Genomic DNA, 17,407 nt, shown 5'->3' on the forward strand with positions numbered 1-17,407 from the left:
CTCCCGAGTGCTGGGATTAAAGGTGTGCGTCACCACCACCCGGTGTCATCTTTGTGTTTCTTAACATGAATTTTGTTACATGTATAGAGGACATTTTAAATTTTATTTTTAAAAATTGTGTTAAACGGGGTTGGGGATTTAGCTCGTGGTAAAGCACTTGGCACAAGGCCTAGGGTTCGGTCCTCAGCTCAAGAAAGAAAGAAAGAAAGAAAGAAAGAAAGAAAGAAAGAAAGAAAGAAAGAGAGAAAGAGAGAGAGAAAGAGAGAGAGAAAGAGAGAGAGAAAGAGAGAAAGAGAGAAAGAAAGAAAGAAAGAAAGGAAGAAAGAAAGAAAGAAAGAAAAAGAAAAATTGTGTTAAATGGCCAGTGAGATGGCTCAGTGGACAAGGTGCTTGCCACCAAGCCTGATGATCAAATTCAATCCCCAGGAGCCACTTGATAGAAGGAAAAGACCCGGTGTCTTCAAGTTATTCTCTGAGTCCATATGCAAACCATGACATACATGTACACACAATAAACAAACAAACAAATATATGACTGTGGGAAAATACACCTAACAAAATTTGCATGCTAACTGTTGTATGGGTATAGATACTTATCCTGTGAGTACGCTCATGTACATTCAGATGTGTGTGTGTGTGTGTGTGTGTGTGTGTGTGTGTGTGTGTGTGTGTATGTAGGCTAGAGGTCAATGTTAGATGTCCTCCTCAACAGCACTTTACCGTATGTTGCGTATCTTTTGAAACAGTCTCTCATGGAACCTGCAGCTTGTCCTTTCAGCTATATGAGATGGCTAGTACACCTCAGGTATGTTCCTATCTCTGCCTCCTCAGCTCTGGCATCAAGGTATGTGCTGCCGTGTACAACTTTTTGTGTGTGCTGTAGATTCACTCTCAGGCTCTCATACTTTCATTATAAGCACTTTATAGACTCAGCCATATTTCTAGCTCCCCATGTTAATAATTTTAAGTGTACAATAAACAGCATTAAGTACATCCACACTATTACTTAACTATAGTTGCTATCTTGAGAATTTTTTCATTACCCTAAACAAAACTCACTCCCTACAGCCCATTACCTCCATCCCACGTTCTGCCTCAATAAATCTGTCCACCTGAAGAAGTGGAGTAACACTCGTGTTGTTGTTTTTTTGTGTGTGTATGGGTTTTCAAATGTTTAAAAATTAACACCTGCCTATAGTAACAGCAATTGGGAGGTGGAAGGCAGAAGGATAATGACTCAGAGCTTATTATGTAGACCAGGCTGGCCATTATGTAGACCAGGCTGGCCTTGAACTTGCAGTGATCCTCCAGCTTTCAGAGGACTGAGATTACAAGTGTGTGCCACCAAACCAGGCCTCAAAATTTGTTTTTTTCCCTTAGTGAGTGGCACTGGAGCCAGGGCCTGTGTCCACCAGGCAAGTGTATATGTGAGCCATTTCCCCAGCCCCTGATTATTTCTTGAACATCTCTCCCCCAGCCTCAGTGTTTATGATTGAATTTGGGGCCTGGAGTATGCTGGGTAAGCTATAACTCCAGCACAAAATGCATGCTTTTCCTACTTTTGAGACAGGCTGCTAAGTAACCTAGGCTTCTCTTGAACTCATAATCCTTCTGTCTTAGCCTCTAAGACAGTGGTTCTCAATCTGGAGTCACAACCCCTTTGGCAAACCTTTATCTCCAAAAATATTTACATTAGGATTTGTAACAGTAGCAAAATTACAGTTATGAAGTAGCAATCAAAATAATTTTATGAGGTCACCACAAGATGAGGAACTGTATTAAAGAATCGCAGCATTAGGGATGTTGAGAACCATGGGTTAAGATCTGTGATTACAAGGATGAAATACCATGCCCAGCTCAAAATTCATGCTGCTGTAAAGCCTTACACTGTATTTATATTAAAAGTTCCATTCATTTTTAGGACTGACTGATTTCCATTATATGTACAAACCACTTTTTGTTTGTTCACCCATTAATATGCAGATAGGTTAATTTTGGCTTTCGGTGAGCTGGAGCAGCAGCGCTGCTATGAATACTGGCATACAGCAATAGCTGCTTGGGTCTCTGGATTTAATTCTTTTGAAATGAAACTGGTAAATCATATATATCAACTGTATATTTAAACTGTTCTTGTTTTGGTTGTTTTGTTTTGTTTTAATTTGGAGGGGGAGGCGGGGTTTCAAGACAAGATTTCTGTGTATCCCTGGCTGTCCTGGATCTCACTCTGTAGACCAGCGTGGCCTCGAACTCACAGAGATCCACCTGCCTCTGCTTCCTGAACGCTGGGATTAAAGGCGTGCACCACCACCTCCCGGCTTGTTTTATTTTTAAGACAAGGTCTTGTGTAGCTGAGGCTGGCCTCTGGCCTCCCTAGTAATATTACAGGGATGTGAGCACCATGTTTGGCTGTGTTTAACTTTCTGGGAACTGCCACACAATTTCCCACTGCAGAACATTACACTCTTACCAGAAATGAATCAGGTTTCAAATTTCCCACGTGCTCATCAAAGGCTATGCCCCTCCTATATCCTAATATGTACAAAGTCCTATCTAGCTGGGGTTTTAATTTGTATTTAATTAAGAATTAAAAGATTTTTTTTAGTGTCAGTGATTTACTTTTATTTATCTTTAAGGTTATTTTTATTTTTAATTATGCATAGGTGAGTATGTATACATGTAGGTATGCACATGTGAGTAGAGGTGCTTGTGGAGGCTGGAGGCAATGGATACCCTGGAACTTTTGAGTCACTGACATGGGTACTATGGACCAAACTTGGGTCCTCTAGAACAGCAGCACAGCAAGTGTTCTTAACCACTGAGCCACCTCTCCAGGCTCTGTTTAGTTTTTTAATTACTTGTTTTTGTGTGATTGTGTGTGGAGGAGGTGAGACTGAGTACATGTGAAAGTCTGTGGGCAAACTCTACGAGTCCAGTCACTCATTCTACTAGGTGGGCCCTGGGGGATCAAATTTAGGTCACCATCCACTGACCCATCTTGCCAGTGCCCTTTTTATAAAAAAAGAAAGAAAAGGAAACATATTTTATGTATGTCTGTGCCTGCATTTATGGATGTGTACCACATGTGCAAGTGACCAAGAAGAACTGAAGTGAACATCAGATCCCCTGAGACTGGAAGTCCAGATGGCTGTGAGCACCAGTGTGGATAGATCAAGCCTGGGTCCTTTGCAAGAGCAACAAGCACTCTAAATTGCCTGGCCCTCACACCTGCCCCACTTTATTTTCTTATAAGATTTTAATTGCATTTTACTTATTGAGTGTGTGCACAGGAGAGCCCCAGTGCATGTGGAGGGCAGAGGACAACTTTCAGAGGAAACTGGTTCTCTCCTGTAACCCAGGGTTCAAACTCAGCTCAGCAGGGTTGGCAGCAGGCACCCATACACACTAAGCCATCTCTCTGGCCCTCAATCTTATTCTTTTAGTTTGTTGGTGGTGATGGTATGTACATGTTGCACACCTGTGTGTGAAGGTGTGCATGCATGTTTGAGTATGTGTATAGGTCAGAGGTCAATGTTAGAAATTTTCCTTTTTTTTGGAGCCATGGTTTCTCACTGAACCTGGAGCTCAGTTACTGGCTAGACTGGCCATGAGCCCCCAGGGTCCTCCGAGCTGTGCTACCAGCACTGAGGTTAGGAGCATGTCTCTGGGCCCACCTTTTTTCCATGTGGGTGCTGTATATCCAGACTCAGGACTTGTGCTTCCATGGTAAGCACCTTACCCACTGAATAACCCAGATAGCAGGCAGTTTTTGAGAGATGGCACTATAATCTTAAACCAGATCTACTAAATATGCCATCTAAACATTATATAATTCTTAATAAAATAGCAATGATCAAGTCATGGTAAATTCTAAAAATAAAATAAAATGTATACTGTGTCTATCTATAGAAATAAATGTAGAAACAAACCTGCCAAAACCACATGATCTGTTTGCTTGTCCTGGTGTAGTGGCGATAGATGGCATGCCTCTGCCAGTCGTTCAAGTCAATCTCTTGCATTCCACACAAAAGGACCTGGAGGAATAAAACAAAACAAGTTGTTACTTTAGGTAACCAAAAAATTTTCACATAAGTAAGACTAACATAAAATATAGCAATTAAAGATATACTGAGCAAGCCTCGGTAAATTCTATACCCCGAGTCCTATCCATGTGACTCAGAGTCCTAGCCACATGACTCAGGAAGAGCAGCTCCTATGTGTGGTCACATATTGAGGGAACTAGTTACCGAATTGCAGAAAAACCTTAATAACAAGACTTTTTTTTTCTTGGTTTTTTGAAAACCAATGGTTTCTCTGTGTAGTTTTGGTGCCTGTCCTGGATCTCACTCTGTAGACCAGGCTGGCCTCAAACTCACAGAGATTTGCCTGGCTCTGCCTCTCGAGTGCCGGAATTAAAGGCATGCGCCACCACCACCTGGCATAACAAGACTTTTTAAAAGGAGTTTAAAAAAAAAAATTATTGATTTATTTTATGTGTATAGATGTTTCTCTGCATGTGTGTCTGTGCACAGCTAGAGAGCCTGGTGTCCTCAGGTCTAGGAACTGAGCTCAGGCCCTTTGGCAGAGCAGGCAGTGCACAGGACTCTTAGCTTCCTCTCCAGCCACAACAACACTTTTTTTTTAAGGTAATGATCTTTTTTGTTTCAGTATAAATTAAAGGTTTTTCAAATACCTGCTAGCATAAAAAATACAAATACCACTAAAAGATGAAAACACTCATTTAAAAACAGATACCTGAAGGCATTTACTATATGTTGGAGTAAAGAAAAACTCATTACCTCTAATTCCTTTGCGTCAAAATATTGTAAATATTGTTGGGGAAGAATTTCATTAAAGCCCTCAAAGAAAGCTTGTGTCTGTTCTTCAACACCTCGAGATAATCTCCACTCAGCTACCATCCTGGCAATAAAAATGGAAATTGTATCAGGAAGTTAAAATTTTACTTTAAGTTCTACATATGTAATTAAAAATGTAAACTTTATTCTAAAATCCTGAAATATACATAAAAATTAGAACAGCACGAACACCTTTTCTTTTTTTGAAAGAGGGTCTAACAATGTAGCCCAGGCTGTCCTATAACTCATTATATAGCCCAGGCTGGCCTCAAGCTCAAGGCAGTCCTCCTGCCTCAGCTTCCCAATGGCTATGATAATAGTTATGCACCACTATGTCATGTTTGAAAATATTTTTGAGGGAATTACTTTCTTTAAACTCTTCTTTATCAAAAAACTATAGATTTCAATTTTTTTAAAAAAGATTTATTTATTATATATACAGTGTTCTGCCTGCATGTATGCCTGCAGGCCAGAAGAGGGTGCCAGATCTCATTATAAATGGTTGTGATCCACCATGTGGTTGCTAGGAACTGAACTCAAGATCTCTGGAAGAGCAGCCAGTACTCTTAGCCTCTGAGATATCTCTCCAGTCTCCATAGATTTGAATTCTTATCTATATCTCTCAACAGTTAAAATCATATAAAAATTTTATTTTGTTTCAGAATATTTTTTAAAACAATTTTTATCAATCAAACAAATGTGTATACTTTATAGATATCTGAGTTCTTGACAATAACTAACCCAATAATAGGAACACATATGTGCACAAAACAGACCACATATTAGCTTATAACACAAGTTTTAAAACAAAATGTCATTTTAAAGAATGTTCTCTGACCAAAAACAGTATCAAGTTAGAAAAACAAGGGAAAAAAAGCAATTGGGTCAAGTGGTTGACTGGTATGTTAAGGGCTAACTTTTGTTTTATAATCTATTTGATCTATCACTTATGAGCTCCCCCAACCCCTACACACACACACACACACACACACACACACACACACACCCACACAGGATCCTCTGAGCTTTGCTTGTTTTAGGCAGACTCTCACATAGTTCAGGCTTGCCTAGAATTTGCTCTATATCCAAAGATGACTTTGACCTTTTCTCTCTGCCTAACAAGTGTTGGACTGCAGGTGTATGCCACAATGCCTGGAACAATTTAAATTTCTTAGAAAACAAAACACGAGCCGATGATAGTGGTGCACACCTTCATCCCAGCACTCAGGAGGCAGAGGCAGGCAGATCTCTGAGTTCAAGGCCGGTCTGGTCTACAGAGTGAGTTCCAGACCAGCCAGGGCTACACAGAGAAACCCTGTCTAGAAAAAAAAAAAAAAAAAAAAAAAAATCCAAAACTGCTATGTAAAATAGGATATCCAAGCCAGGAGTGGTGGTGCCAGCCTTTAATCCCAGCACTGGGAAAGCAGAGGCAGGTGAATCTCTGTGAGTTTGAGACCAGCCTGAGCTGCATAGTAAGGTCATAAGCTAGCCATGACTACATAAACCCTATCTCAAATGATTCACCATGACTTTCTACTTTTAAAATTCTATTTTTATGCTGACACTAGAAATAAGAAACAACTGTTTACATAAAAGTGATTACCATAAAAGCAAACAATAATTTAAAAATACCACCTTTTAACTATTATTAGACAATTATTAACAAAAAAGGCTAAACAGTGAAAGGAACATTGTCTCATTTTGTAAAAAAGATGAATATTTATTTTTATTTGTTGGTATGTTTATATGTGTGTATGCCACGTGTGTGGGTGTCCAGGACAAAGAAAAAAAATGGTGATTCCCTAGAATTGGAGTTCCAGATGGTTGTGAGCAGCCTGATGTGGATGCTAAAACAAGACAAAACTCAGGGTCCTCTGGCAGATCAGCAAATCCTGTTTACTGCTGAGCTCTCCCCTAGTACCCTTTCCCCGCACCCCCACCCCCACCCCCGCCCGGTTCCTTTAGGGACACTGCCTCTTACCTGATGTATTCCTCCTTATTCTCTTCTGTCACAAGAATGTTGCCACCATTGGGTTTCAAATCATGACTCTTAATTTCACCGAGAATTTCTTTATCAACAGAGAAGTACATTTCCAAACCACATTCTTCAATATTGTTTTCTCTGCACAAATGAAATCGGCACTATTTGTTATATATACAACTCAATCATAATTCAAAAGTTTTAATTAAATTCAACTTCTAAATTTAAGTAATAAGCCTTAAATTATGACATCAAATTCAAAGTGGAATATTATAATCACATAACTTAAGACCTTGGACGTACTTCTGTAAGATTTATCATACTAAACATGACAAAGGTTAGAGGTCTGTATCATTTAAATTCAGTGAAACAATGACACGACTATAATGTGGAAGAGTCTACTACCACCATAATGGAAGCACACAGACAATATTTTAATAAATGTGAAAAAAAACTTACTTAACCCAGATGAGAGAATTGTAAAATTCTGGATCAATAGATTCTAAATCCTTAAGTCCAACTGGCTTGTTCAAGATACGTTTATAGAATGGTAAAGAAAACCCAGTATCTATGAATTTCCCATGGAATAGAGCCTATACAGGAAAGAAGCAATAACATTTATGATAACTGTATAAAAGTCATTATACATCAAAACATTAGATAAATTCTCCATTCAAAAAATTGTTGAGGCTGGTTGTGATGGCCCATGCATTTAATTGTATTCCAAGGCCAAGGTAGGCAGATCTCCATGAATTGGAGATCAACCTGGTCTACACAGTGATATTCAAGCCAGCCAAGGCTATATAGTAAGGCATTGTGTATACATGTGCACGTACACACACAAAATGAAGAACTCACTTCTCTTAAACCTTTCCAGTTAGAGAGACAGACTAGCAGTTAAGAGCACTTGCTGTTCTTCCAGAGGACCAGGTTTGATTCCCAGCACCCACATGGTGGTTCACTACTGTCTGTAATTCAAATATCAAAAGATTTCATGCCCTCTTCTGGCCTCCACAGGCACCAGGCATGCACATGGTGCTCAGACATACATGAAACACCCACACAGATAAATAAATAAAAATTTAAAATTCTATCACAACAATCTGCAGTAGCATAGCCAGGAGGTAGTGGTGCACGCCTTTAATCCCAGCACTCGAGAGGCAGAGCCAGGCAGACCTCTGTGAGTTCGAGGCCAGCTTGGTCTACAAAGCGAGATCCAGGACAAGAACCAAAAACTACACTGAGAAACCCTGTCTTGAAAAATAAAAAACAAAACAAACAAACAACAACAAAAAAACCCCACAAAAATTTAGTATTGCTGAATGAGTAAATGCATAGTTTTGCACCTGTACTTACCATGGCAATAAATCTTCCGATAAAGCGAAAATATTTCAGGTGGTCTGGATTGATGTAAGAAGCGGGGTTTATCTGCAGGCAGTAGTTATCCTTCCCTGCATATTCAAACAGGCAATACATTGGGTTCAACACTTCATGTGACAAAAGAAAGAACCATTCTCTGAAATCAAAAGAAAACTTAGGATGAAAAATCTTGTAGGAAACCATGTCAACAAATCACAGAGCAATGTTGTAGAGTTGTTAGGAACCTGCCTGCCTCAACTGCAATGCTTTTCTAATGTCTTGTTGATAATTCTTGGCTCTGTTCAAACTCACATTATGTTACACAGGATACTTATATGCTTTTGAATTTCAAATAATCTAAGATATCATTAACTTTAAAGACCCTTATTTGATTGCCCATTAAAATTTTTCTTATCATAGTCATAATATGCTCCTTAACTTCAAAGATATTAAAATGTGAGAATTGTTAGTTGATAAAATTTTATACACAGGCAAGTTTAAACTTTACTATTGGCTCAGGTAATTAGATCAGCTGAATTACAACTACTATTCCATCTTCAATTAAGTGTTACAGTGTACTCGAGAGCCACTGCGCCAGACATTTTATTTTCAGAGAGAAAGCACTTATTCCAGGCACTTATTCACTAGAAAAATGCCCTGAGAAGTTTGTTCTTGCTGTGAGCAAGAGGGGAGAGGAAGACTGGGGTGGGGTGGGATGGGGTGGCGGCACAGGCATGAAAATTCGCAAGTCAAAGTTGGTTCTCCTGGGGACTGGGGGTTCTGGGGGCTAAACTCTGATTGACAGGTTTGTGCAACAATCATCCCACCAGCCTCCCCAAAACTCTACTCTAAGTGGCCTGAGAACACCAACATAAGAGTGTGGTCACTAAGTAACTCGGAGGGTCTGTGTGGTCTGAATGCTGTGCCGTCAGCATATGTCCTCGACCTCTTGTCCTGCTGGCGCACAACCTTTGGTGAGAGTGCTGAGATCATTTAGTGCTGCTGGGCACTCTTCTGAGTGTGACTGAGTGGTCAGGCTGTCTCTCCGTGATCGAAATGTCTCTCTGCATAGCTGATAGGATTACTTCATGTATTTTCAATAGTTCACTCCAATTTTATAGTTTATTAAGCTATAAAAAATTATGTAGGCTAGAGAGATGGTTCATTGGTTAAGAATACAAACTGTTCTTCCAGAGGACCCAGAGTTCAGTTCCCAGCACCCATGTCAGGCAGCTCACAACTGGCTGTAACTCTTGTCCAAGGGATCTGATGCTACCTCCTGGATTCTTCAAGCAATGCATTCATATGTATAACGACCACCCACACATGCATACATACATAATTACAAATAAAATCTAAAAAAAAAAAAGAGAGAGTAACTAGTAAGATGTACTCACCAGTTAGCCCACAAAGATTCATGAAAAAATCTTTAAGTCATTAAAAAAAAGACAATATTTCAGCCAGGTATGGTGACACATGCCTTTATTTCCAGCACTCAGAAGGCAGAGACAAGAGAATTTCTGAGCTCAAGAAAGCCAGGGCTATATAGAAACCTTGTCTCAAAAAACAAACAGTATTTTAGAGGCTGGAGAGATGGCTCACTGGTTAAGAGAACTGGTTGCTTTTTTCAGAGGACCTGGGTTCAGTTCCTAGCATCCACACTGTGGCTCACAATATAATTCCAGTTCTAAGGAACCAACACCCTCTTCTGACCTCCAAAGGGACCAGGCACACACATACACGCAGGTAAAAACTCATGCACATAAAGAATTTTAAAAAACAAAACAAAAAACCCAAAGTATTTCTACCCTTCATAGTAATCCTAGAAACAGATATTTTCTCAAAATAATGAAAATATTCAAATTATCTTTCTTTAAAAATTCTTGCCCTTCCACATTGCTACAGCTTTGTAATTTATTTTTATTTTATTTCAGAAAGAGTCTCATGTAATCTAGGCTGGCTTCAAATGCCCTCTGTAGCCCAGGCTAGACTTGAACTGCTCCTGATCTTGCCTTCTTCTACCTCTCAAGTGCTGGGATTAGTCATGTGCCACCACAGGCAGCTTAACATTTTATTACCTATGTAGTTTTAAAAATTTGTTTTCCTTTTATTGTTATTTATTATTGTTGTATGTATGCTGCATGTGAGTATGTACAAGTGTATGTGTGTATGTATGTATGTATGTATGTGCAGATCATTGCATGCAAGGGCCACAGTGTACATGTGGAGGTTACATGACAGTATTGGAGAGGTGGTTTCTCTCCTTCTGTAAGTTTTGGGAACCACATTCAAGTTGTGTGGAAAGCACTTTTATCCACTGAGCCATCTTGTGGCCCTAGTTTAAAATTTTAAACTGGTGTAATATTGTCATGGAATTAGCAAAGCTATCTCCTGCCCAAAGATCTTCGGGAGTCTGAATGGATGCTCCCAAGTGTCCATTTATTCAAGCAGAATAAAGATATTCAGCTCTTTTCTCATAGCACTCTATATTCTCAACACTAAGTTAATCCTAGGTAGGAACTGAGGCACTATCAACTTTCTGGGTACTATAGAGAGGAGGAAATGACTTGACATTACAGGGCTCAAGGTCATCCATGAACAGACAGAAGCTGATTGACTGACACTGGTTACTGGTCAGAAAATGAAAACTTTACATCTGGCTACAACTTACATGCCCCAGGTAAATCTCTCAACATCATCAACTGTAAAATCCTATCCCACAGGGTTAGTCTGAGGACCATGCGAATGACGTAGGTGCAATCACCTAGCAGTTCTTAGAAAATAGACACTGAGCAAATGTTTGTTGAAATTCTGTAGTTGCCGCATAATAAAGCTACAATAATTGTCTATATTTTATTTTCCTGAAACGTGAGATTGAGAAAATTAACACTTGTGAACAAAGTGTAATGATACCTTTGGAAGAAAGGACTAAGTTCTGAGTATTCATAGATCACTACCTTGCTACACCTCCATAATCTAAACCTTCTTCTCCTGGGAAAATCACCCACAAACGTCTTCTCAGATCTTGCGGGCTGAAGCTCATTATCTACAAAACAATAAAGTAAGAGAACTGTGACTACAATTGTGGAAACACACTATCACTTCCCACTCCATTATAGGTAACAGTCTAGTTAACAGTACACACATACAAAGACATTATAGTGAAGCTTCATATATTTACTACATGCATCTATTTTTTATATATTTTATACACTTCCACATGAAACTTAGGAAACTTACGGAGTTGATCTATCAGTTGTGTAGTGTGCAGAGTAACTCTAGGCATGGTCAGGGATTAGGTGTCTCCCTACTCCTCCAGTCAGGGAGGGAAGAGTGGTAGGGCTGGTTAGGTTTGGTTTTGTTTCATGGTCAAAAGATACATAACAACTAACTGACTAATAGTGGCTGCAGCCTCAATTACCTTTGGAAGTACACACAGTGGGAGTCCATAATTATACAGAAAACTACTACTTTGCCTCCCACAGTGGGTGGTTAGTCAGATAGGAAGGGCAGCAGCATTGCAGAGCTACAGTAGGTAGGTAGGTCAATCTGTTTCTCCCTCAGTAAAATTATTTAATTATTTCCACTTAGGAAAAGCCCATAGGGGTCAGGAGAGGGATAGACAGTTTGATATCACGTGATAAGAATAAACTGTTAACACTTAAATATCCAAAGTGCATCGATACGTTCTCTCAGTTCCCTATGAAAGAGAAAGAGACAACCAGCAACATCCAGGTGTAACAAACAATTCAGTGGTTGTGACCAATGTGCATGTTTATGATAAATAACCTACAAGTGCCATAAGCTAGACACTCAGCTACACTGATGAGAGATGTCACAAGGTTACAACTAGTTTGAACAATACCTTTAACAAGTACTAATGGGAAGGGACCTTTTTTCTTCTACACTATCCACCATAAACAGTTGTACTATGCTAATAAAAAAAAACACCATATAAAGCAATTTTATCCAATACTTATAAAGAAAACCTGCTGCTAACTTTAAAATTACATCTTTCATTTCACCTTTTTATTGTTGTGTTGTTTTGTTTTGTTTTTTGAGGCAGGGTTTTTCTGTGTAGCTTTGCACCTTTCCTGGATCTCACTCTGTAGACCAGGCTGTCCTCGAACTCACAGAGATCCGCCTGGCTCTGCCTCCTGAGTGCTGGGATTAAAGGCGTGCACCACCACCGCCCTAAAATTACATCTTATTTTGATATCCGATTTAAGCAACCTTTAAGCAACCACATTTTCTCTTACATTGTAACTGCCCATTTATTTGGTGGGTGTCCAGTCTAAGATGAGAGTTTGAAATGTTTTGGCCCATCATCATGTCACTGCAAAAGCCTTTACGATGTAGGAGCACAAAGACAAAGGGCTTGAGTAGTCACAGTTCGCATCCTGTCACTGCAGTGGTCTGCTAGGTGTAGCGACAGAACAAGAAAAGGGTCACACAACACAGGCTCCTCGGTGACAGAAGAGCCTTCCTGAGTATGGGCCCTGGGAAGGAGGAGTAAGGCCTGGGCTGAGGGTGGCCATGGAGGCTTACATCAGGCCATGGCATAAACAGAATTCTCAGTGCCTCAGTCGTCAAGGCCACTTGCTGTTCCAATGCAGCAGGATGCCAACTGGCTTTTCTCTTTAATGTTAATAATTGAGGTTCTATTAGAAAAGGAACAGCTGGGCGGGGGTGGCGCACGCCTTTAATCCCGGCACTCAGGAGGCAGAGGCAGGCGGATCTCTGTGAGTTCGAGGCCAGCCTGGTCTACCAAGTGAGTACCAGGAAAGGTGCAAAGCTACTCAGAGAAACCCTGTCTCGAAAAAAAAAAAAAAAAGAAAAGGAACAAAACTCTTCCTTCAGTGAGCAGCAGATAAGGCCAATGGCTCCAACCTTCCCTCTGCATTCAGTTTAGTGCTTATGAAACTATCTATCACAATATACTGCAGGTACTTGAAAATCATTTCCACATCTAGTAATAAGACAAAAGACCAACAAGACGTTTTAGGGAAAATTCTATCCACAGGGTGTTTTAATATTCTAATACAATCTAATACTTAACTGCAGTTGGCTTAATAGTGATGTCTACAGTATAAAGTAAATTGTGAACTAACTCACTCATTGATGGGAAATGAAAACTTTATTGACTACTGAAAAGTCATAGAGCATCTTTTAGATAGCTGCTACCAATGGCTAATTTCTTTTCTACTTAATATATTACTTCTAAGAGAAACACATTTTTATCATAAAGATAATGCAAAAGTATAAAAACACAATCTTTCCTCTTTTCCCTACTCATTACATGTTCATGGCTATTTCCAGACCTCTGTCTAGTGACAGATTATGTTTCTAACTGTGGATCTATTTCAGATCACACACTTAGCAGCTGAGACAGAGAACTTGAGACTCACTAATCTACACTGAAAAGCAGAAAACACTACACAGGAGCACTTGCATTTTCCTAACTGCAATGTACTAAGATAGCTGGCAACGAAATGAGACCCAACAATTCAACAATAGGGGCTGGGGAGATGGTTGGGGATAAAGTGCTTCCTGTGCAAGCTTGAGGACCTCTGGTTCAATCTCCAGTAACCCATGTATGAGCCTGGTGTGGCAGTGCATGGCTGTAACCCAGCAGTAGAGGGCCAAAGACAGAGAGATCTCAAGAGTCTGCTGGCTAGCTAGTCTAGCCCAAATTGTCAGCGAGGGACCCTGTCTCAAAATACAAGGTAGAGAGTGATGGAGCAAGACACTTGAAGTACATCTCTGGCCTCCACACTTACACAAATAGGCAGGCGCGCGCGCGCGCACACACACACACACACACACACACACACACACACACAAACTCTAAACGTAAGAAGTTCTAAACTATTGAGCGCTAACTATCAGTACCAGAAGGTAGTAATTACAGAGTGAACAAGACAATACCTGTTGAAAGGAATCCTCAAACAATGTTTTTCTTGTCACTGTGATCTTTATATGCTGTGGCATGGCCAGTTGCTGAAATGTAAGAACAATTTAAGTTAACTCTCACCATTTAAATGGCCTAGCAAAAACCAAGAAGGAAAGTGTTACTTACTTTTATCTTTGCAAATGAAAACAGACTTTGAATATGAATTTATACCATGACAGTCAACACATCTGTCAACATTCATGTTGATCCTTTTCAGTATGAGTAAGAAAAAAATCAGATCTCGTATGTAAAATGCTTATTTAAGGACTCAATAAGTCTTTTAATTTTCAAATTTTAAATCAGAATTATGTTTCCAAGTTAATTATAAAAATTTAAATTTATTTAACACAATACTTCGATTAATACATTCATTTTAGCACCAGAAAATCATTTATTTAAACATCAGAAAAAAACCACTGAATATGTTTATATGTATATGATCTTATGTGTACTTATCAAAGACATTTCTATCAAACATTAGACATGAAGTTATGCATGCGACAAACATCTATAATTGCAGCATTCAGGAGGCTGAGGCAGGAGAATTTTGAGTTCAAAGCCAGTGTGGGCTATGCTATTTAGATTGTCCTGCCTCAAACACACACACACACACACACACACACACACACACACACACACACACACACCCCTCCCTACTAGATAGGAAAGTGGCCAAATGCAATCTGTTTATTAGAAAATATTTTGTTTAAAGATTTACACAACTTAAAAACAATAGGTACCAAAGAAAAGAGTTATAATATTTTCTTTTTCTTTTTCTTTGGTTTTTCGAGACAGGGTTTTTCTGTAGTTTTGGAGCCTGTTCTAGACTAGCTCCGTAGACCAGGCTGGCCTCGAGCTCACAGAGATCCGCCTGCCTCTGCCTCCCGAGTGCTTGGATTACAAGCATGCACCACCACCACCCGGCTATAATATTTTCTTATTCAAATGATTACTAGCTTAATCTTTGGGACAACAGAAGACACAATTATCTATTAATAAGTACACGTCACTGTCCTAAAAATGGATGACTCCAATGCGTCACACGTTCCTTGTTAACACGTATCTGCAGAACTACAGTGTAACATGAGCAATGCAGCAAAGGAAAGACAGACAGACAGAGCCAACACTGACCTGACACCAGAACCGGAAATACTGAACCTTCGCCCTGAAGTCCCGAACATAGGCTATCTGGGGTCCGTTGTCTCTGAAGAAGAACAAAGATTAACCCAACATATGCAACTGCTTGTAAAAGAAATGCTACAGGAAAGCAAACAGCCTTCCACCCTCCCAGCCCTGTTGCCACCCAGTACTCAGCAGACAAATGTAAAAGTACCCAGCAGGGCATATTCCTAATACAACTTTTTTCTTTTCTGTTTTGAATGTTTTCTAAGGACTATTATAAGTGGAATCTTGCTGAAGGCACTGCTAGGGGAACTTTTGATATGTGCAGGTGAATCTTACAGGGCTGGATAAAAGAGCTCCTACCTGAAAATGTCATCCATCATCACTACTACTCTACCCTCTGTCCTTAACTGAGACTCAAGGTCAACCACACAGATGCTACCTAGGACAGACATTTCCTAGTGTGTTCATGGGATTTTAGATCTGTCTAATGAGTTCGAGCTACAAGTGCTGAAGGGGCTTTCAAGAAACCAATTTTGAAAAGAACAAAGATGTCGGTTAAGGGTTTTGTGGTTCCCCATTCCAGTGTGGTCTTTTTCCAAATGACAGGCACAATGAGGCAGTGAACCATACTCTAGGGCTCTATAACACAAAAACTCCAGGCCACTGGAAAACTCTGTCTGGCTGTTTCACTATAGAATTACATCTGATTTTGTATCCTGCAAGCCTGGGGAATTTGCTAGCTCTAGTGGTTTTCTCTATCTTCCTTATAATTTTCACTACATCTGGTTCTTACGAAAGACAGACAGCCTTACTTCCTCCTCTGCAGCCTGCCTCTTCTACACTTGATTGCCAATATGATACTGAGTGGCAGCGATGCTGATAAACATCTTTGCTCTTATGGAGTAATTATTTCATCATTAAGCATGATGCTGACTGAGGCTTTTGTCTGTATTTTTGTAGATAAGAACATTTCCAAGGCAGGTGAAAGTGGGTCATAAAATTACTTTGTATTTCATCAAAAGCTTTTACTGAACGATCATGATTTATTTTCAAAATTTTATTTACTTGTATGTATGTGAATGTTGGCCTGTATGAATGTCTGTGACCATGTGAGTACCTGATGCCTAATGAGGCCAGAGAGGGCACAAGATACCCTGGAACTGAGCTTACAGATTGTTGTTAGATGCCATGTGGATTGCCATCACCTGAACTGGAATCCTCTCCAAGAGCAGCAAGTGCTCTTAAGTACTTAGGCACTGCTCTAGCCACTGATCACATGGTTTTTCTCCTCTAGTCTATTTTTATGGTGAGTTTCTCTCTCTCTCTCTCTCTCTCTCTCTCTCTCTCTCTTTCTTTTTTTTGCCAGAGCTGAGGACCGAACCCAGGGCCTTGAGCTTGCTAGGCAAGCGCTCTACCACTGAGCTAAATCCCCAACCCCCCCTTTTATCTAGGGGAGGGAATGTGTGCCAGAGAAGGCCAAAGGAGGGCACTGAATCTCCTGGAGCTTGACTTACAGGTGGTTATGATTACAGACATACATCATTATCTGGTCCAGGTTATTTAGAGAAATATACTACTATTCGAATATAAGGTATTATTATTGTAGGACTTTGTTATATGCACTCAAACTTAATTGTAACTATATTATCTACTTTTAATTTATTTCCACATCTAGATTATCTCTATAATTTTTCATTGGTGCCTAAATGGACTGATTTCTCAGTTTCTGCTGTAAACACACAAGCTTTTAATATGCAGAAGTATAAAATTCTCAAATACTAGCAAAATGATTTTGGCAGAATATTAAAGGATTGATGTTTATATCCTTTATATCACATACCACATGGGATTTATTGTTCGAATAGAAGAATAGTTCAACATGTGAAATCATGTAACAATCATGTATCAACATAACAACACCAAAGAGGGCCAGCAAGATGGCTCAGTGCTTAGGAACACTTACTGTGCTACCAGAGGACCAGAGCTCGCTGAATCCTAACACACACATTAGGTGGTTTACAAATGTCTGTAGTCCAGCTTCAAGAACTCTGACACCCCCCTTCTGTCCTTTGTGGACACACGGACACACACACACACACACACACACACACACACACACACACACACACACAATTT

General features: G+C 39.8%; 1 protein-coding gene across 1 annotated transcript in view; it reads right to left on the bottom strand.

Annotated features, from left to right (window-relative positions):
- Itch (itchy E3 ubiquitin protein ligase) overlaps positions 1 to 17,407 on the bottom strand; it is a 113,963-nt gene that overhangs the window by 11,759 nt on the left and 84,797 nt on the right. The window contains exons 15-22 of the mRNA XM_036184019.1: positions 15,278 to 15,350; positions 14,122 to 14,193; positions 11,151 to 11,239; positions 8,191 to 8,350; positions 7,294 to 7,427; positions 6,835 to 6,975; positions 4,797 to 4,917; positions 3,927 to 4,031 (exon numbers count right to left, since the gene is read on the bottom strand). Of these exons, the coding sequence (XP_036039912.1) occupies positions 3,927 to 4,031; positions 4,797 to 4,917; positions 6,835 to 6,975; positions 7,294 to 7,427; positions 8,191 to 8,350; positions 11,151 to 11,239; positions 14,122 to 14,193; positions 15,278 to 15,350 (895 nt within the window). The remainder of the gene's footprint in view (positions 1 to 3,926; positions 4,032 to 4,796; positions 4,918 to 6,834; positions 6,976 to 7,293; positions 7,428 to 8,190; positions 8,351 to 11,150; positions 11,240 to 14,121; positions 14,194 to 15,277; positions 15,351 to 17,407) is intronic.

Source organism: Onychomys torridus, chromosome 4, assembly GCF_903995425.1.
Source record: "Onychomys torridus chromosome 4, mOncTor1.1, whole genome shotgun sequence".
Lineage (NCBI taxonomy): Eukaryota > Metazoa > Chordata > Mammalia > Rodentia > Cricetidae > Onychomys > Onychomys torridus.